The 21,561-nt window shown below is 27.4% G+C and overlaps 2 protein-coding genes across 2 annotated transcripts in view; one reads left to right on the top strand and one right to left on the bottom strand.

Annotated features, from left to right (window-relative positions):
- Window positions 1–18,917, top strand: part of LOC114930627 (dynein axonemal heavy chain 1) — a 97,084-nt gene extending 78,167 nt beyond the window's left edge. The window contains 20 exon segments of the mRNA XM_085482654.1: window positions 730–860; window positions 2,262–2,367; window positions 3,534–3,688; window positions 4,115–4,294; window positions 4,719–5,109; window positions 6,580–6,851; window positions 7,314–7,624; window positions 8,162–8,387; window positions 8,486–8,681; window positions 8,962–9,155; window positions 10,204–10,358; window positions 10,497–10,863; window positions 12,259–12,438; window positions 12,750–12,992; window positions 13,429–13,581; window positions 14,250–14,518; window positions 14,817–15,043; window positions 15,137–15,318; window positions 18,345–18,468; window positions 18,700–18,917. Of these exon segments, the coding sequence (XP_085338780.1) occupies window positions 730–860; window positions 2,262–2,367; window positions 3,534–3,688; window positions 4,115–4,294; window positions 4,719–5,109; window positions 6,580–6,851; window positions 7,314–7,624; window positions 8,162–8,387; window positions 8,486–8,681; window positions 8,962–9,155; window positions 10,204–10,358; window positions 10,497–10,863; window positions 12,259–12,438; window positions 12,750–12,992; window positions 13,429–13,581; window positions 14,250–14,518; window positions 14,817–15,043; window positions 15,137–15,318; window positions 18,345–18,468; window positions 18,700–18,917 (4,280 nt within the window).
- Window positions 18,918–19,461: 544 nt separating this feature from the next.
- LOC114930553 (cytochrome b-c1 complex subunit 8) lies at window positions 19,462–20,891 on the bottom strand. Its single transcript, XM_029302353.2, has 2 exons — window positions 20,735–20,891; window positions 19,462–19,556 (listed from the first exon to the last, which is right to left on the bottom strand). Exons 1-2 carry the CDS (start codon window positions 20,889–20,891, stop codon window positions 19,462–19,464), a joined length of 252 nt encoding a protein of 83 aa, XP_029158186.2.
- Window positions 20,892–21,561: the final 670 nt, after the last annotated feature.

Raw genomic sequence — 21,561 nt, 5'->3', positions numbered from 1 at the left:
TTATAAAAACGTTTAATATTTTGCGAATAAAATAAATAATATAAAATATGTGAAAGATTTGAGAAATAAAATTTTAAAAATTTCTCTTTAGCATTATACTTCAATTAAACTTAATTTCAATTTAAAGTACTCAAACTGAACTGGGTTAAAACAAAAATCATTGTTTTATTGAATTTCCATTTCTTATTTTATCGGCGGCGTACATTGAACGTAACAGGAGACGGATGTCATAGGTCAAAGGTAAATGACCGCTATCGATAATTTTCCAGTTCGTAAATTTAACGCCGACTGTCTGACGGCAGCTCGTGGTAATTTTGTGATATCGAGTTGGCAGATCGCAGATATTACTCGCATGTTAGAAGATAGGAAATGAAATATCTCATTTGTATTAACTCCCTGCAATATGTATTTATGTAATATTTTAATTTTATTTTATTTATATTGCATTTTAATTTTATTTATTCTATTATTATTAACAAGAAGCATAAATTATCTCAATATCATTATACATAATAGAGAAAATTCTAGAGAAACTATGTTCTTAATTCTTATCTATTAACATCGTGGCAAAATGGAGATCTAATAGAGCTTTAAAATGTAATCATGAAGAAAATTTAGCGTCCCTGTCTTGACTTTAAAACACAAGGCTATGCAAATGACTTCATCTGATTTGCATAAATCAGCATACAGTTGTGTCTTTGTAATTGAACACGCACCTTTCCTAAATAGGATTAAATAAACTGACGAACACAGAAGCAGAAGTTAAAGATATGCAGGAGCTATTAAAACGTATGAAGCCTGGGATAGAAAAAGCAACGAAAGCTACAGTAGAAACGATACAAAAAATTACCCAAGACACGGTAAGCATTAATTTGTTGAAGAAAATTTTATCCTCGTCAAATGTAATGTCGTCTCTCATACAAAAAAATGTAACTTATAAATTAACAAAGAATCTTGTCTAATTAATATTCTAATTTTAATTATACTTTTATAATTAAAATCTATATCTGAATTGTCAAAAGAAGATTTGAGTTTTCATGATTTATTTGATCTTTCATAATCTCTTTGATAACTTGTAAGACATCTATATATTATATAAAAGATATATAATAAAACGAGATAATCTAGTACATTAACTTTTAACGATGTTGATAAAATTGTTTAAAGCTTTTGCAAGTTTTTGCAAAAAATGACCTTTTAGCTATTCTTAATCCTATTAATTAAAATAGTTTTAATTTTGTAACGTTTCGAATAAATTAAAATGTTAACAAAATTTCCTTCAAATTCGTGTTACGACACGAGACAAAGTATGAGATATTGATTGAGGATAATAATATTTAAACAAAATATTGCAGTTTTTAACTTGTCAAGAAAAGATATCGCTATAATTAAAAAAACAGGTATTTTTCAATATATATAACATACAGTAAATTTTGATCATTAAAATGTACATATCAATTAAAACTCTTTGTAATTTTAAGACAAAATTATATTTCAGTTTTTTTAGCTGTTTGATTGTGCATCAAAGCAAAATTATGTTCTATAAATAAACATATATGATAAAGAGTTTTGATAAAAAATTCTCCTACTTTTTATTTAGTTAAATAATTTGTTTGGAAAGTACACAATTGTTATAAAAAACATGTTCGAAACTTTAATGATCAAATGTCCATGCCGGGAAAATAAAATAAAAAATTCTAGCTTGAAAAAGTGAAGGAATATGATCAAAAAATCTCCTAACAAACTATTACATTTCCTCAATAATTATAAATGTTATTTATGACAAATACATATGTATAAGAAATAAGAATTACAATCTAATATTATAGGAAATAATTATTACAATTATAATTACATCAATATTATTTTTATATGCATTTATTATATAATTTTATTTTTATATTTTTAATAAAATTATTTTAATAATAATATTACTTTTCCTCAATCTTGTTTCAGAAAAACATATTAAATTAAAGTATATTCTTATGAAAAACGTATTAAATCGTGTAATATAAATGTTCAGAAATTGCATGTTTCGATAGAAAAAATAGTAACAATGGATTGAATTTATCTGCCTGTGTAAAATTATTTTAATATTAATTTTACTTTATATAGGCAGGATAAATTCAATCATTTTTGCTGTTCAATTTCTGAATATTTATATCATACAATTTAATACATCTTTTACAAGAGATATGCTTTATCAGGAAATATATATATATATATATATATATATATATATATATATATACTTGTTGTAGATTGAAGCGGAAAATGCCAAACTAATAGCGATGCAACAAGAAGCGGTAGCATCCAAAATGAAGGCAGAGAATAAAACGATTAGAGATGAAGCGGAAGCTGATTTGAGTGCGTTTTATTCTTATTAAGCTTAGAAACTTCTCGCTCTGCGAGAGCAGTATACTTCATATTTTTTTACACACAATTGTATGCATTTGCACAGCACTAAATATTTGCAACAAAATTAAGAAAAGAGACGTGACAAGAAAACGTGAGACGCAAATCTCACTTTAATCACCTTTTTTATTATTATTTATTTCTCTTTTTTTATTATATATATTTTATAATAACAAAAGAATATCAAACGCACTATATTGATTCAAATAATAATTTCCTCATCATGCATACTTTGTGAATCACTTGACAGCAAATAAAATTATCTATCCTTTCCAGGTTCAAACATTTCTCAACTTATATTTACATTTGAAATGTTAACGTAGAAGTATGTTTATTTTTAGAATGATTCGAGAATTTACTCGATTTTGATATTTTCGGAATATAGATTATATCTATCGTATGTATAAAAGATTGTATACATAGAGGATTAGGATTTATATTCAAAAATTTCATTATCTTATGAAGAGCTGTTTATTAACTATCATATGTCTAGATAAATTTTAATGCATAACTTTACTCATCAATATACGTGATTAGTTCTCTCACCGTCTGTATCTTTATAACTTACAATTAGTTTAAATCTGTTGGGAATATAGAAGTATGTTGGAAATAATATTTTTATCGTGTTGCAGAATATCGTGTTGAAATATGTAAACAATGAATATGTAATATGTTATTTATTTTTTTGCTTTTGGGAAAATGTATTGCTCAGCCATACGCAGTTTAAATATCAAAATCTCGACAAGGGTTTTTGTAATATTACGAACGTAAAAGCTCACGCGAGTGCATATACATAAGTATTTATGCGCAGCTCGCAAACATGAGTAAAAAAATTATATGTATATATGCAGTATACAAATAAATAAAAATAAAAGTTCGGCATATATAAATCTATGAAAGCCTCTTGTTAAAAAATTTTTAGTATCAGAGATAAAATATCGAAGAGTTATGAAGTCAATGTCTCATAATCTTGATTATTTTCTGTTTATCTGAAGAATATATTTGAGAAAAATCGCAGATTTACACATATTTAGATAAGTTCAAATAATACTGAAAGGAATTGTACGCAAAACTGTAATGACCTGTTTATATAAATTATATATTTTATATATTTACAGATGAAATAAAACCAATGCTCGAAGCTGCCGAGGCTAGCTTGAAAGCATTAAATAAGAACGATATTGTGGAAGTAAAAGCGATGAAGAGGCCACCAGTAGGAGTGCTTTTAGTGATTGAAGCAATGTGCATTGTAAACAATGTAAAACCACATAAGGTTCGTTTAATGCGTGTGCATAATTATGAAAAAATAATATAAAGTAATTTTCTTCGCCAAACAGGAAACAATTATCTATTCTTTATTTTGCAATATGTATGCAAACGTAATTATAAATTTTATGCGATATAATAATTATTATTCTCGTTATTATCGTTTGTATTTTTAGTATTACTTATCTCTGCTTATTTTATTTAATATAATATAATATATATTTATATATTAAAATTATATATTATTTAAAGTGTCCTTTTGACAAAATTTCCTATTTATTAAAAAATTAAAAATATCTATTAAAATTTATATTTTAATTAATTGAATTCTTGCTTTCGAAATGCTTTCAATTAATTCTTTGAAAGAAGAACAATGCGATTATTGATTAGTTTAATTACACAGACTTTATAAGGCATATGACTATCTAATTAGCTCCCTGGAAAACTACCCGGCGAAAAAATATTAGATTACTGGACTCCTGGAAGTCAGATGTTAGCAGATCCCATTCATTTTTTGTACACAATGGAGCATTTTAAGAAAGAAGATATTACGGAAGAAATGATCAACAAACTCAAGGATTATATAGAAAATCCCAATTTCGAACCAGCCAAGGTAAACATCTCTCTACAGTTGTATCATAATAAATTATATTCATCAGATTGTGTTTGTCTCTTTTTTACGAAATATTTAGTCCAGAAATTTACTAATACTTTATTTTTACTTATTCCTATAGTAGATTTCTCTATATCGCGCGATTAAATTTTTACATTAAAAAAATTATATATATAAAATCGTGCAAATAAAGTAATTTCTAATAATTTTATGTAAAATTAATAAAGAAAAAAAGAGAAAAGCAGAGAGAATCCATATTGATTTTATTTCTAAAATAATGTTTGTCAACGGCATTAGAAAAATATATAAAAATACAAAATTATTGAAAAATGTAATTTGATAGTAAACATTGTAGATATATTTCCTTTCCTGTTAATATTTTACCATAATTAACAAAATAATCAGCGAATTACAATATCGATAGGTGCTTGAAGTTTCGAAAGCTTGTCACTCTTTGTGCTTGTGGGTCCACGCGATGTACAACTATTACTTCGTAAATAAGAGAGTAACACCCAAAATGATAGCTTTGGCGAAAGCTGAAGAGATCTTGGTTGAAACTGAAAAAACTGTTGCAACCGCTATGAACAGACTGCGGGATATAAAAGAAGGTATCGACAAACTGCAAGATCAATTGCGGGAAAAAGAAGAGAAGAAGGCTGACTTAGAAAGACAGAAACAGCTATGTGAGGAACGAATGGCTCGAGCTGTAAGACTGATCGTTGGTTTGTCAGATGAACAGAAGCGATGGATCATCATGGTAGACGATATAAAAGCATCCTTAAAGAATGCTATTGGTGATATCCTTCTATCGTCAGGTGCGAGCAAACATTTTTCAATCATTATTTCGCTCGAATTATTCACTTTTATTTATGTATGAAAAAAGTAGAATCATCAATTATCTATATATTTTCAAAAAAAGAAGAAGAGAAGGAGATCTTTTTATATAAATCCGTTGTATTATTAATCGAAATAAAATCGGATAATATATAACAACAAAAAACTTGGTCTTTAGTAATTGTAATTGTAATGTCTTAACATTTAGTTTTAAATTTTTTATGAATTTAATATGACAAAAATATGCTGATTATATTTCAATCTATTTAAAACAACAACTCGGTCATAATAATAATGGATCATAGTAAAACAAAGCTTTCCTTCTCTTCTTTCTTCTTTTCTCCTGTCATTCGTTTATAATTAATATTATCAAAAAATGACATTAAATTAAAAATAAATTATTATCAAAGAATATGAATAAATAATAATGTAAAATAATTTAAATTTATCATCAATAATTATTCAATATTTTGAGAACTATGTTATAAAATCTATCATATATTATTTCCAAACTAGTTTATTAAGAATGTCGTTTTCTAAAACCCTGTGTGATCTACTTTAACAGATTTAACATGACATTTACGGTATAACAAAATCAGTCATTCTTGTAGATCTAATTTTCTCGCTAGGCTTTAAGGGCAGTTACTCTTTGTAAAGAATGGTGACATTAACTTGATTCTATCAGATATGAGAAAATAAAATCCTAGCTATGTCTTACAAAAAAGATATAAGAGAAAAATTTATCACACTCTGTAGCAAGTTTTAGTACATCATTCTTCAGTAATCATTTTTAATATTAAATTTCCTTCATCTTCTGCAATTAAATAAAATTAATAATAATTTACATAAAATTCTTTCAAATCTTTAATTTCTGTTTCTAATATTACAGCAATTTTTCTAATTGCATTAAATTATTTTTTTTATTTTTTGAAGTAAAAAACTTATTACTTATATAGTATTGCTAAATATTATAATATATATATATATATATATATACCATAGGATTCAAATTCCTCAGTTTCCAAAAATTTCTTATCTTAATTTGTCGCAATAACATCGCGTTTGGCTCTTAGTCGAGATGAATATGGAGTTTTAAAAAAATTGGAGAGCTGACTTACAAATATTCTTATTAATATATATATATATATATATATATATATATATATATATATTGTATATATTGTGTGTGTGTGTGCGCGCGCGCGCGTGTGTTTGTGTATTTAGTATTGATCTCTTGCCAGTATAAACCTCATCGAGAATAACACTCTATACATATATAGTACACAGTTCATTGGTTGTTCCAATTGTTTACTGTTCCATTAACGTAGGAGATCAACAAAGCTTTAGATTCATCAGCTTAATCGAATGTCTGCAATAGCTCTATTCTAACAACAACAGGACAAGCTTCATTTCACACAATTCCTTTGCTGAAAGCTTTCGTCTTATTATAGGCGCGATAGCGTATTTGACGCCATTCACGGATACCTATCGTCAGGAACTACTAGCGATTTGGTACAACGCTCTAGGCGATGATGTGCCTTATACTCCTGGCAGCAAACCAGTATTGATACTCGGCAATCAGATGGAGATAAGAAATTGGCACATTGATGGTTTACCAAGGGATGCTATGTCCGTCGAGAACGCAGTTCTCGTAATGCATTCAAATCGATGGCCCCTCTTCATTGACCCTCAATCACAGGCGAATAAATGGATACGCAATATGGTAAATATCATATCGCGAAAATACACAATAAGATTTTAATATTTTCATATTTTCTGTGCGTAATTTACAATGAATTTTATACATACCTATTGACGAGAAATTTTCGTAATAAAATACAGCGTAAAACTGATATTTGCTAAGCTATATTATTGAAGATACATTCATAATTATAATCATATAAAATCACAATAATTTATGACGGTTGTTATTATAATGAAAATTTATTACTGGAATGTTCTATTATTTGCATCAATTTTTTCTTTATCCAATAATAAAATAATATTTGTTGGAATCTATTGAATTTATCTGCTAAAACACATATATACTTTTTTTATACATATATGTATATATGAATATACGGGAACCATATTGCGTATAACGTAATATAGAATAAGTCATAACTTTTTAGATTTATAGAAGACCTTAACTTCTTTTAATCGACCAAATTATTCCTAATTTCAGTACAAGCGAATCGGACTTGCAGTGGTAAAAATAACAGATAAGAACCTTTTACGCATCATTAAAATTTGTGTACAAGTCGGGAGACCCTGTTTAATCGAAAACGTTGGTACCGAATTGGAGGCTGCCTTAGATCCGATTCTTACGCGTTCATTATTCAAGCATGCCGGACAATCGAGTATCAAAATCGGGGAGAATATTGTACCTTACAACTTCGATTTTCGTCTTTTTTTAACTACAAAATTATCAAATCCGCATTACACTCCAGAAATAGCGGTAAAAGTGCTAATAGTCAACTTTGCACTTACTGTTAGGTAAGATTTCAATTTTTAAAAAAATGTCGCTGTATATATGTGCAAATATTTTTCTTATATATGCGAACTTTATATATTAAATTCTTTGCATTCAATTTCTTACATGTCGTAAATTTTGTACATATATATTATAGAATTTATAAAATACTTCTTTTTACTATTATATATTATTATTTCGCGATAAAAGTTAACATTTAATTATATTTAATAGTAATTGTGTGCAATGAGAATTTTAATCGTCATTTTTAAGACAAAAAAAATTTAATATATATATTCATGTGAATAATAATATGTGCATATTTATTTTTCCTCTTTATTTCAAAAAAATTACTACTCTATTTTCTAAATATCATTAAATGTAATTAATATAAAATTGAATAATTACTATACCTAGTCTTTAATTTAAAAGGAAAAAATATGATAAAGTAAATAAAGTTGGTTTAATCTTAATTGATGAAAAAAAATAGGTTCAACCCCAATTGATATAGATTAATATTTGATTCTCAAATATATTATATATGTATATAACCCTTACAGTGGTCTTGTCGACCAGATGCTCTCTTTAGTTACGATACAAGAACGTCCTGATCTCGAACAAGAAAGAAACACACTTATTGTATCAAGTGCTGAAATGAAACGAGATCTAAAGGCAATCGAGCATAGAATTCTGGACAAACTCGCGATATCCGAAGAATCGATAGTTGATGACATTGATCTGATTCTTACCTTGGAAGCTTCTAAAGCTAAGAGCGAAGAAATCAAGGTCAAGTAATAAAAAAGAATTATATTTTTAATTTTATATATAGATGTGCGTGTGTGTGTATGTGTAAAACATATTTTAATATATTTCTTTAAATATAGATAAAGATGGAGTCTGCCGAACTTACGCAAACAAATATCGATTTAATAAGATCATTATACATGCCAGTAGCAAATCGGGCACAAATACTGTTTTTTTGTATCGTTGATCTACAACGTATCGATATTATGTATCAATATTCTTTAGAGTGGTTTATTATTATATTTAACAATAGCATATCAAATACTGAAAAAAGTAGTAAGTATTTTTCGTATTCTAATATTTAATCGCATTCTAATGTCTCAATAATCTGAAACTTATTTAATACATAAGCTGCAGTTAAAAGGATTTTATTTTTCTACATATAGATATAACATTTCTCTTGAATTTAAAACTCTTTAAAACACTGGAAAAAAGGATCCAGAAACACGTTAATATCAATTTTAAAACTCTAGAAGCTTTTTAATATTATATATTTTTTTATTTTAAAATAAAATATATTCTGTAACTTTTAATTTATTGTAATTTAACTTTGCAGAAGATATCGATAAACGAATTGCAGACATCAACGAGAACTTTACCTTTGCACTTTTCTCAAATGTATGTCGCAGTTTATTTGAAAGACACAAACTGCATCTCGGCTTTCTCATCTGCGCACGTATTCTTTTGGACGACAAAAGAATTGATTCAAAAGCGTGGCGACATTTTCTTATTACAACCTCTCCAATACAGGTAAAATGTGAAGCGAATTTATTGCTATAGTTTGAAACATTACATTAAATTTACAATGAATTAAAATTTACTTTATCGAGCTAATTAATTATTATTAATTTTAGGAAAATATCAATAAAATAATAATCTATTCAAAACTTTTAAAACACTGGATATAAAAAAATATTAATATATAATACTATGTATAATAATAAAAACAGTATACCGTTGTAACATATAAATACAAAAGTTTATTTATTTGAAATAAACTTATAAAATCGGAAATTAAAAATTAGATTTAAAAAATTATTGTTATATAAATAATTATATCTACTATACGTTAACCTAATATTATATTTCAATATATTGAGCATCACTTTGATATATAAATCAAGCATAAAGAATTTATCAAACATGAAAAAATATACATATGTATATAAAATGAAGATAGTTTTTAATCTATTTCTATACTTAAAAAAGATTTTAGAATTTGGTTTTTTTTACTCTCCAATTGTTTTTCCTAACAGTTAAAACAAATAACTGAAAATAATATTCAGCATATGTAAATAGCGTATTTATCACAGAAGAATTTATTTATCACATTGTCGACACATTATCGATATACAGGGTGTCCCATAATTTGCGAATTACCTTTCATGGGCAGATAGAGCGTGTTAAACTAAATAGAAACTTCATGTATCATTTTGCGATATTCGCAATAATTATTGAGTTATTTATTAAAATATCTAAACAAATAAGCAGGTAGAAAGCATTATTTAATCGAGAGGCGCCGTCATGCAGCGAGCGGCGACCAATGTAGTGGCGCCGAAAAGTAAGATGATACTTTGATACTAAGCGGCATATAACAAATAAGTCATCCGACATGCACATCGAGTCCGGCCTACCTCTTTCTACCTGCTCATTCGTTTAGATATTTTAGTCAATAATTATTGCAAATATCGCAAAATGATACAGGACTTTTCTATTCAGTTTAACACGCTCTATCTGCCCATGAAAGGCGATTCGCGAATTATGGGACACTATTGCCCAAAGTTTTTTCTGCTTCCAGGACTTGCCAAATCCCGCACCAGAATGGATTACTCCAAGATGCTGGAAAGAGATTCAAACTCTAGAGAGGCTTCCAAAGTTTGATAAATTTGTCACATCTTTCCAGTTATTGTTAATCCAATTTAAAACCATATTCGATACTCAGGAAGCTCATTTGTAAGAAAATTTTGTTTCAAAGAAGAGATATAAAAAAATTATAATATATTAAAAGCTTTTAAAATTTTTCGTCTGTTGTTCGTAAAATGACTAAAATAAATATTTTATTCATTAAAAATACCATCTTTCCCCGTTTAGAGCACCGTTTCCTGAACCATGGAAGACAAAGCTTGACGATTTCGAGAAATTATTGATACTTAAGTGTCTGCGACCTGACAAGCTGATCAATGCTATGCAACTCTATTTGACAAAGTATTTAGGTCGACAATTTGTCGAACCGCAAACAACAGAATTATCAATGATTTATAAAGAGTCATTCAATGTCACGCCAATTGTCTTTATCTTATCGCCTGGTACTGATCCAGCTAAAGAGTTATATAAGTTTGCCGACAAGCTAAAAATGGACAGAAAATTATATTCGATATCTCTTGGCCAGGGTCAAGGACCCAGAGCAAAAGCCATGTTGAAACAATCAACGGAGATGGGCACTTGGATCTTCTTTCAAGTTAGAAACTGTCCTTCGATATAACTAGATAGGATACCTTTATGTATCTATTTATTTATGTATATGTGTATATCTATTTTTCTCTGATACTATAGAGTGGATGAAATAATTGCATCAAAATGATTCAAATTTTTCATTCTTTCTTAATATTTATATATTCAAAATTCAAAGTAATTAACAGATAATTATATTGTATATACATGTGTGTAAAAAATTTTTAATAATTTAAGGAGATTTAAATAGACTTGAATAATTTCCATCACAAGAAACCGAAATATTATACATTTTTTAAAAATTTGTTTTAACGATTCGTTAAAATAATAGAAATACATTTTCGAGTTTTTATATAAAGAAATATTAAAACAATTGAATGTTAAAATTAAATAAAATAGTTTTTGCTTTTTTTCTCTCGCTTTCGCCCTTTCTGTTTCCTAAAAACATTCATTATTATGATAAAAAATGTTTTTAAATTAATAAAAAATGCTAATGTCAATGAAAAAGATACTGCTATAAAAGCATCTATTTGTATTGAATAAAATGTCTTAATGAGTCTATATATCGAATACAAAAAAATTTCTCAGAAAAAATATTTTAATTTCATATTTTACGTTAAATAATCGAATTAAAGTTTTTCTTAGTATTCACTTAACTATTTATTTTTTCTTTTTATTGAAAATAAAACCTTATTTATTTTGCAAATATAATAAAATACAGTTTTCGTGAGCCAAAAATAATACTAAGCTTTTTATATAATATAAAAATTTACCCTTTTTTTATTCGGTGAGATAAAATCTGACGATAAAAGAAAAAAAGGTTTTACTTTTATAACATGTATATAAATATAAAATATGAGGAAGCGGAGAAAAAATTTATTGTGCTACTTATAATATCACGGCAAAGAGAGAAAAAAGCAAGAGATAAGAAAATTTTATATTCAGTGAAATAACTGAATTCATTATTATGTATTGCACGTGAAATAAATGTTATAATAGAAATAACATTGCTTGGTCTGAATATCTAAAGAAATAAATAATTATTTCTTCATAGCTAGTTCTTCCGATCTGTATAATATGCAATTTTCTATGGCATGTCTGGAATGTCTTGCATAATATTCAATATATCTATTATATTTAAAATTTTTAAATATCTTCAAATAACATATTTTTTATATAAAATGTGGCACAAATTGAAAAATTTTTAAAATACATGTAGTTATAAAATAAACAATGTTATACTAGAAAAGAGGTTAATACAACAATATTATGGATTGTTAACAACGTACATATTAAACAATCATAAGAAAAATAAAAATATATTTAATGATGACTATTTGTATAAGACGTGATGTCAATTTAATAGTAATATTTATAATAAAAATGTTTTTCCTTTTTACAGAATTGTCATTTGGCACCAACTTGGATGCCGCAACTCGAATATCTCGTCGAAACATTATTACAAAAAAATATTCATCGAGATTTTCGATTGTGGTTAACATCCGCACCTTCTCCCAATTTTCCCGTCAGTATTCTTCAAAACAGCAACAAAATGACAATAGAACCACCGCGAGGTATAAAGGTATTAATATCACATTATTTTTGTGTAAAACTCTACTGAAACTCTACTAAACCTGTATAAACTTTTTAGGTAAAATGATTTTATTTTATATTTAATTAAAAGAATATTTGTAAATACATAAAAAAAGTATTATTTTTCACGAAGCTATGTAATTTTGATACTTTTAGCATTATAAAGACATACGAAAAACTATTATTTATTACAAGAATATAAATAAACAAAAAATTTAAAAAAATTGCATATTACATTTTACTCATAAAGTTTATCTCATTTTTTTTTACTTTTATCTGTTTCTTGGTTTCTTGACATAGGCTAATATGCTTCGTGCATATCTGACACAAGTGACAGAACTTCTGCAACCTAATCATCCAAAAGCTCCGCCATTCAAGTGGCTTATATTCTCTCTTTGCATGTTTCATTCCATATTACTTGAAAGACGAAAATTCGGTCCCCTTGGTTTCAATATACCCTACGAATTTACTAACGGAGATTTAGCTATATGCTTGTCACAACTACACATGTTTCTTATGGAATATGATATTTTGCCATTTAAGGTAAAACATCGATAAAGTAAACTAGAGAAGCAACTCAAAGCATTCGTATTTCAATCAGTTCCTCTTTTAACTTCGCAAGTATTGCGGAACTGATATAAAAGAACACAAAGATATGATACTTTCATATTCTCAGTGATAAATATAAAGTCGTTATATTAAATACGTGATTCCATGTTTCGCGATATTTAACAAAATTTAACTTTTAAATTACATTTACTTTTTTTATATAATATCATATTGGGTGAAATATCTTGATGCAACTCTGTTTGCAATAATTTAAACAAATAAAATTTGAAAATATTACTAAATTGAAAAGACTTAGAAGTTTAAGATTTTATTTTTTATTCAATCATATCTTTGAATTCAAATTACTCGCTTAATGAGAGAGAAAAAATGTTCATTCTTAAATAATAATTATTATTTCGACATAAAAAAGGTTCTCGTATATACTGCCGGACATATTAATTATGGTGGAAGAATAACAGACGACTGGGATCGCCGATATGTTCTAACACTTCTCGAAAATTATTATAATACCAATGTTGTTTCTCCACATTATCAATTTGATGAACAAAACATTTACCATCAGGTACATATATTCAAATAATAAATATATTCTAAAAAACAGCTATAATATAAATTGAAAAAGTTTTAAATCAATTAGTAATTCTTAAAAAATTAAAAAATTATTTAAGTTATTATTTAATTTAAAGAAATATTTGAGAGAAAGAAAGCATCATATTCTATTATAAAAATTATATAATATTTTTCTCTGTACTATGTTTATATTAGTTTGTAAAATAAATTTCAAAAATATTTGAAAATATTTGAAAAATATTTCTAATATAATCATACTATTTATTCTATATTTATAAATATTCTATATTATAAAAAATTTTATTATAAACAATCAACAAAAATATTTATAATTTAATTTTCTCTTTTTTAAAAATTTATAATTTTGAAGTTAACATAGCTTGAAATTTAAAGTAGTGGTTACAATAAGAACTTAAGACATAAGACGTAAGAAATTAATAATTGAATATAATTGGTTAATTTTTTACGTCTTTGTCTTGAATTCTTATTGCAGACATCGCTTAAGTCAAACAGCAAAAAACTGTATTTATTTTCTTAATATTTTCAAAATATTATGTAGTTCCACTATATATAAGAGCACTTATAAAGGTATACAAAGATACTATTGTTGATCATGTTTTTATCCTCTTATCTCAATCTCATGTATTTTCATATATAAAGCTACCAGCTGCAGCGTCATTCAACGATTATCTAGAGTATATAAAGGGTCTTCCTTTAAATGACGATCCGTCACTTTTTGGCATGCATTCAAACGCCGATATAACATGCGCTCAAGCAGAAACGTATACCTGCCTCGCAACTTTGTTAAGTATGCAGCCCAGAGAAGTTGGTATTGCAGCTGCAAATATCGAGGAAGTAACAGTCGAATTAATTAATGATATGTTAGCCACAATACCCGAACTATTTGATTTAATCGCAATGGAAGCGAGGTACGATTAAATATCATTTACTTATCGTTGTTTAAATAATTAAAATGTTATTTTTTAGTATGCTCTTTAGTAATTTGTATTTTTTAACATATAATAAAATATCTTTCTTTGTATAATAATGTATATGATTTTTAAGATATAGATACCTAAATAAAATTCTCGTGATATAAGTTTGATAAAAAGAAACAATCTCGATATATTTTTAAAACGAATGTAGCACATATATATAAATAAGTTAGATGTAAAAGATATTAAAAAATGTTAATTAAACTTTTAAGTAAAATAAATTGAATTTCAGATATCCTATATCGTACAAAGAGTCTTTTAATACTGTGTTACTACAAGAAGCCAAACGATACAACGATTTACTCGAAATGGTGCAATCAACGTCACAAAATCTTTTGAAAGCTTTAAAAGGTTTAATTGTTATGTCAGAGGAGCTTGAAATAATGGCTACTAGTCTTTTTAATAATAAAATACCGACAAATTGGCAAAACAAGAGTTATCCTTCTCTAAAATCTTTAGGTAAAAAAAAATGTGTCGACTATAAATTTAATAATTTACTATAATTTTTTAAAATTCAAATAGTTATATTAAATATTTTTTCATTTTCATTAGCCGCATGGTTCCTAGATTTAAAAGACAGGATTAAATTTATAAAAGACTGGGAAAATCACGGTATACCGCCTACATTTTGGATATCAGGTTTTTACTTTCCTCAAGCCTTTCTAACTGGCACGTTGCAAAACTTTGCACGCAAACATATAGTGTCTATTGACACAATCGATTTTAGCTACAAGGTACGCCCTCAGCCTGTAATTAATCGATTAATAGGTCAACGCGACTTGACGCACAACATACAATAATTACAGGAAAATAGAGATTGATAGTGATTCAATGATTTTTAAGCTTACGAAAAAATGTATTTGATTGAAATAATAGTCAAATCAAATTTTATATGTTCATCTCTATACATAAATTCTAATTTATGAGAGGCATATTATATGCTTGAATTAATTATTGCCAATTAATTAACAAATATAGAAATATAAATTTAACATATATAAGATAGGCAATAAGAGCCAAATCGCGGATGACAGTGCGTTATTCTAAACGAAACTAAATTTTTTCGTTAGAATTAAATACCTGTGCACAAGGCACCAAATTTTTACTTGGACACGGCCAAGATATAAAATTGGAATAATCTCTACAAGAGATTTTTAATTCCATGTATCCCCTATTCCCCCTAAAGAAATAAAGTGCGAGAGAAAAATATAGATCCGAAAGTCGCAGAATCGGGAATCGAACCCGAGACCTTTCGCTTGCCGGGCGACTGCTCTTCCAACTGAGCTATTCAGATCCTTTCGATTCTATACTTTTCTCTGTTATATATATTAATGTTGGTAAATAAACGCCTTTAAGCCAGCGTGTATAAATTAAGAGTTTAACTAGGCTCTGTAATATATAAATATAAATTTAACATATATAAGATAGGCAATAAGAGCCAAATCGCGGATGACAGTGCGTTATTCTAAACGAAACTAAATTTTTTCGTTAGAATTAAATACCTGTGCACAAGGCACCAAATTTTTACTTGGACACGGCCAAGATATAAAATTGGAATAATCTCTACAAGAGATTTTTAATTCCATGTATCCCCTATTCCCCCTAAAGAAATAAAGTGCGAGAGAAAAATATAGATCCGAAAGTCGCAGAATCGGGAATCGAACCCGAGACCTTTCGCTTGCCGGGCGACTGCTCTTCCAACTGAGCTATTCAGATCCTTTCGATTCTATACTTTTCTCTGTTATATATATTAATGTTGGTAAATAAACGCCTTTAAGCCAGCGTGTATAAATTAAGAGTTTAACTAGGCTCTGTAATATATAAATATAAATTTAACATATATAAGATAGGCAATAAGAGCCAAATCGCGGATGACAGTGCGTTATTCTAAACGAAACTAAATTTTTTCGTTAGAATTAAATACCTGTGCACAAGGCACCAAATTTTTACTTGGACACGGCCAAGATATAAAATTGGAATAATCTCTACAAGAGATTTTTAATTCCATGTATCCCCTATTCCCCCTAAAGAAATAAAGTGCGAGAGAAAAATATAGATCCGAAAGTCGCAGAATCGGGAATCGAACCCGAGACCTTTCGCTTGCCGGGCGACTGCTCTTCCAACTGAGCTATTCAGATCCTTTCGATTCTATACTTTTCTCTGTTATATATATTAATGTTGGTAGATAAACGCCTTTAAGCCAGCGTGTATAAATTAAGAGTTTAACTAGGCTCTGTAATATATAAATATAAATTTAACATATATAAGATAGGCAATAAGAGCCAAATCGCGGATGACAGTGCGTTATTCTAAACGAAACTAAATTTTTTCGTTAGAATTAAATACCTGTGCACAAGGCACCAAATTTTTACTTGGACACGGCCAAGATATAAAATTGGAATAATCTCTACAAGAGATTTTTAATTCCATGTATCCCCTATTCCCCCTAAAGAAATAAAGTGCGAGAGAAAAATATAGATCCGAAAGTCGCAGAATCGGGAATCGAACCCGAGACCTTTCGGGTTCGATTCCCGATTCTGCGACTTTCGGATCTATATTTTTCTCTCGCACTTTATTTCTTTAGGGGGAATAGGGGATACATGGAATTAAAAATCTCTTGTAGAGATTATTCCAATTTTATATCTTGGCCGTGTCCAAGTAAAAATTTGGTGCCTTGTGCACAGGTATTTAATTCTAACGAAAAAATTTATTTTCGTTTAGAATAACGCACTGTCATCCGCGATTTGGCTCTTATTGCCTATCTTATATATGTTAAATTTATATTTATATATTACAGAGCCTAGTTAAACTCTTAATTTATACACGCTGGCTTAAAGGCGTTTATTTACCAACATTAATATATATAACAGAGAAAAGTATAGAATCGAAAGGATCTGAATAGCTCAGTTGGAAGAGCAGTCGCCCGGCAAGCGAAAGGTCTCGGGTTCGATTCCCGATTCTGCGACTTTCGGATCTATATTTTTCTCTCGCACTTTATTTCTTTAGGGGGAATAGGGGATACATGGAATTAAAAATCTCTTGTAGAGATTATTCCAATTTTATATCTTGGCCGTGTCCAAGTAAAAATTTGGTGCCTTGTGCACAGGTATTTAATTCTAACGAAAAAATTTAGTTTCGTTTAGAATAACGCACTGTCATCCGCGATTTGGCTCTTATTGCCTATCTTATATATGTTAAATTTATATTTATATATTACAGAGCCTAGTTAAACTCTTAATTTATACACGCTGGCTTAAAGGCGTTTATTTACCAACATTAATATATATAACAGAGAAAAGTATAGAATCGAAAGGATCTGAATAGCTCAGTTGGAAGAGCAGTCGCCCGGCAAGCGAAAGGTCTCGGGTTCGATTCCCGATTCTGCGACTTTCGGATCTATATTTTTCTCTCGCACTTTATTTCTTTAGGGGGAATAGGGGATACATGGAATTAAAAATCTCTTGTAGAGATTATTCCAATTTTATATCTTGGCCGTGTCCAAGTAAAAATTTGGTGCCTTGTGCACAGGTATTTAATTCTAACGAAAAAATTTAGTTTCGTTTAGAATAACGCACTGTCATCCGCGATTTGGCTCTTATTGCCTATCTTATATATGTTAAATTTATATTTATATATTACAGAGCCTAGTTAAACTCTTAACAAATATAGATTTAAATTAGTACTAGTTTCCAATAAATTATATATATCGCAAGACTTTTTATACCAATTGTAAAAATTAATGTTATACACAATGTCACAGGTTTTAATTTCCAAACCAACACAAAGACCATCGGATGGTTGTATTATTTATGGTCTTTTTCTGGAAGGTTGTCGATGGAACGGAAATAATCTCGTACAGTCTTTACCAAAGGAATTATTTACTGGTTAAATATTAATAATCTCCCTCAATGTATCATACAAACAGATACAGTTAACATTATATTAAAACACACGAAATGGCTAAAAATTAATTTAACTAATTAATTAAACTTCCGAAATATAAATAACTGTGCTTTTCAAAGCTTTTCGTAATTTGTTTGTTAAGCAAATTAAAAATTGCTTGACCGTTCTGCATTTTATTCAAATAATATATAATATTAATATCTGTTGTCTAGATATGTCGCCAATTCTTCTATTACCGGAAATTAATCACGTAATTCCATCTCGTGGAATTTATATATGTCCTGTATATAAAACTATTGAGCGCTCTGGAACTTTGACAACAATGGGACATTCCACAAATTTTATTCTAGCAATGGAAATTCCTACTGACAAACCACAATCGCACTGGATAAAGAGAGGAGTGGCATTGATATGTGCTCTAGACTATTAGCATTTCTATTTATATGCCATACAATTTATTGTGATTTGAACGATAAAAAAATATGTACGCATTATTGAATTTGCATTTTGAATCAATAAATAATTATTTATACTAAATAAATGTTTTTAATTATAAAATAGCACAGATGAAATATAAGGAGCATTTTAGTTATTATTATTCTATTTAGAAGTATGTAATTGTACATACAAACTTTCATATCAATAATTATATATACTTGTCCCCTATTATAGTGGCTAATAGTTGAAATTTATATGTAACTGAATGTAATATTAGCATTTGTCTTTGCTTATATCTTATAAAATAAATCATTTACATTTTAAAATGTAATGGTTTATAATATATTGCATGTCTAATATAAATACGCGCGCGTAAATACGTTAATAAGAAGCAATATTTTTTTATTAGATTTTTTATTTATATTTTCACATAGATCTTTGAACTTTTTAGAAATATTTTTAAAGATAATAATATCATGTTTTAATTATAAAACACTTGAAAATGGCTTTAAAAATGGCTTAAACAATTTTTGCATTTATTTGTCATTTTCATATAATTTAGGATCCTTGCGACTATATCGATCATGTGCTGCAATGGGCCACTTATAAATTACAGCCGACATTATAAAACCTAAAACGAAAAAATATACCCTTAAGAACAATCATGAAAAAAGATATTCAATAAAATATTATAGAAATTCCATAACATACATATGTATGTATCGATTGCCGCGAATAAATATGATGTAACTAAACAATTGTATTGACTTTGTAAATTGACTCTTGTAGTTTCTATAACGTATTCCAGCATATTTTTATTTATCAAATGTGTACTTTTATCGTACGCTTTGCTTATCACGTATTACGTTATATTATATGTCAATGCATATATAGAAATAAAAAGGAAATGTTTATATACGTTGTTTGCTGATGTATCGATATGTGTAATAACCAGTTTTGTTTTTTATACACACAAAAAAACACACATATACATATATATGTATATATAATAGAAAATATATAAAATCAAAATTAAAATTTTGATATAAGAATAATATTCTTGATATTGATTTCATCTCTATTAGTATAGTAAATAAATAAAGATTTGCAACATTGCAGTTTTATAGAAATAAAAGTATCTATTATATGATTATAACAGAATTGTTATCGAGTATCCAATCAATTCCTATACTATAGAATCATTATTCCTATCGAGTACCCAATCCATTATCTTGTACTATTAAATTGTTATATTATCCTATACTATAAAATTATTATTGAGATTTTAATCAATTCCTATTCATCTCAAAACAAACTTGCACAAAATTGTTGAGTCATTATTTGCGTTGAACAGCTCGTAAGAATAAATGAATAAAAAAAGTACACACGTGCAAGAAAAATTCCGCAATAGATCTGTCTTTGATTAATATTCGAACAATAGTTTTTTGTCAAATTATGGAGTTGTTAACGCTTCGCAATCTCATCAATCATTTAAAAAAAAAAGAATTAAATAACGCAAATTGATTAAATGACGTTGATTGAAGACAAGAGATTAAGTAAGCTGATATTTTAATTTAAAAATAAACTTATATATTTAAGATTATATAGAAAAGTTTAAATTTATTTCAGATTATATGAAAAATCCAGAAAAAAGTAAGATAAAGCATCAACATTATATTAATATATTAATAACAAATCAATTTAATTTAATTACAAAAATATATAAATTAAAGAAATAAAAAATATATCATTCTGTCTCTTTGTGTTCCTTTCATTTTTTCATATTTAGTTTCATAAATATAAATATACCTGGAAGCATCGGCGGGAGCGCACGCATTGCTCTATTTACTAAATTAGGTATTCCATGCGTTATTGATTTTGCCCATGTCCGTTGCTCTGTGGGTGATAAACTGTAATACACGATTCTACGAATCCTAATTGGTAAATTGCCAAACTGCAAACCCATTTTACGTAATAACAGGTTAAGGAATTATACTGTAACTTCTCTAATTTCTCGCTGTCATTGCCTTCTATAATATTGCTTTTAATTTAAAAAAAAAGAAAAAAAAACAATTGCAACTTAAACATGTCATAAAGCGCATTCTAATAATTAAAAATTAGTACTATATCATTAAAGTTCTTTCAATTACATCAAATGATAAGTGACAATATCGGTAAAACTAGCTTCAAAAATATAATGGATATGGAAGAAACCTCTTATGCCGTCATGGGATGATGAATCATACATTATACATCAAATCCTGGATTTCCAACAAAAGGTCATGTATATTAACTTGTAATTATACATACTGTATGGTCATTTTATATCAAATATTGAAATAAATTCAACAAATACTATATATCTCGACAAAATCGAGAAACCATGATTCATCAATCAATTTTCTAGAATTACTAAATACATCAATACATAATTTTATTAAAATAATTTTTTAATTTTATTATTTTAAAATTCTCTTTTTATATATATATCAAGCTTTATTTTCCTAATTTTATGATAAAAAATAAAAAAATTGGATTAATTACAATTAGCGTTAATTGTGTTCTAAGCATATTGATCAAAGCACTTTACAGTTTTGTATTTTTCATTTCTCTTTCAATTTTATATCTTTAAAACA

The sequence above is a fragment of the Nylanderia fulva genome, unplaced genomic scaffold (assembly GCF_048542155.1).
Source record: "Nylanderia fulva isolate GAGA-0341 unplaced genomic scaffold, ASM4854215v1 Scaffold21, whole genome shotgun sequence".
Lineage (NCBI taxonomy): Eukaryota > Metazoa > Arthropoda > Insecta > Hymenoptera > Formicidae > Nylanderia > Nylanderia fulva.
The sequence above is the reverse complement of the archived record's forward strand: the minus strand, read 5'-3'. Positions and strand labels throughout refer to the sequence as shown.

What these genes read in the sequence shown, in the direction of transcription:
- LOC114930553 (XM_029302353.2), bottom strand. Translation starts at nt 20,891, where the DNA reads ATGGGTTTGCAGTTTGGCAATTTACCAATTAGGATTCGTAGAATCGTG. An exon ending in GCTCCCGCCGATGCTTCCAG is followed by an intron (nt 19,557 to 20,734) that starts GTATATTTATAT and finishes TTTTCGTTTTAG; the next exon opens with GTTTTATAATGTCGGCTGTA.